The sequence below is a fragment of the Merops nubicus genome, unplaced genomic scaffold (genome assembly GCF_000691845.1).
Source record: "Merops nubicus isolate BGI_N331 unplaced genomic scaffold, ASM69184v1 scaffold7698, whole genome shotgun sequence".
Lineage (NCBI taxonomy): Eukaryota > Metazoa > Chordata > Aves > Coraciiformes > Meropidae > Merops > Merops nubicus.
In genome coordinates this window covers 362-646 of record NW_008627663.1, presented here as the reverse complement: position 1 = coordinate 646, position 285 = coordinate 362, and the positions used below count along the sequence as shown (strand labels likewise).

General features: G+C 57.2%; 1 protein-coding gene across 1 annotated transcript in view; it reads right to left on the bottom strand.

Annotated features, from left to right (window-relative positions):
• LOC103778783 (zinc finger protein 135-like) overlaps positions 1–285 on the bottom strand; it is a gene marked incomplete at its 5' end in the record, with an annotated part of 1,358 nt that overhangs the window by 716 nt on the left and 357 nt on the right. The window contains 1 exon segment of the mRNA XM_008946395.1: positions 3–285. Coding sequence (XP_008944643.1) covers positions 3–285 — 283 coding nt within the window.

Sequence of the window (285 nt, the reverse complement as noted above, 5' to 3'; positions counted from 1 at the left end):
ACTCAAGCTCTTGCTGCAGGTGTCACAGGCAAAGGGCTTCTCACCAGTGTGGGTGCGGCGGTGCTGGGTGAGGTGGGATCTCTGACTGAAGCTCTTGCTGCAGGTGTCACAGGCAAAGGGCTTCCCACCGATGTGGGTCTGCATGTGCTGGGTGAGGCTCCACTTCACGGTGAAGCTCTTGCTGCAGTCACCACAGACGTATGGCTTCTCACCAGTGTGGGTGCGACGGTGCACAATGAGGTGGTAGCTGCGATTGAATCTCTTGCTGCACTTGTCACAGGCAAA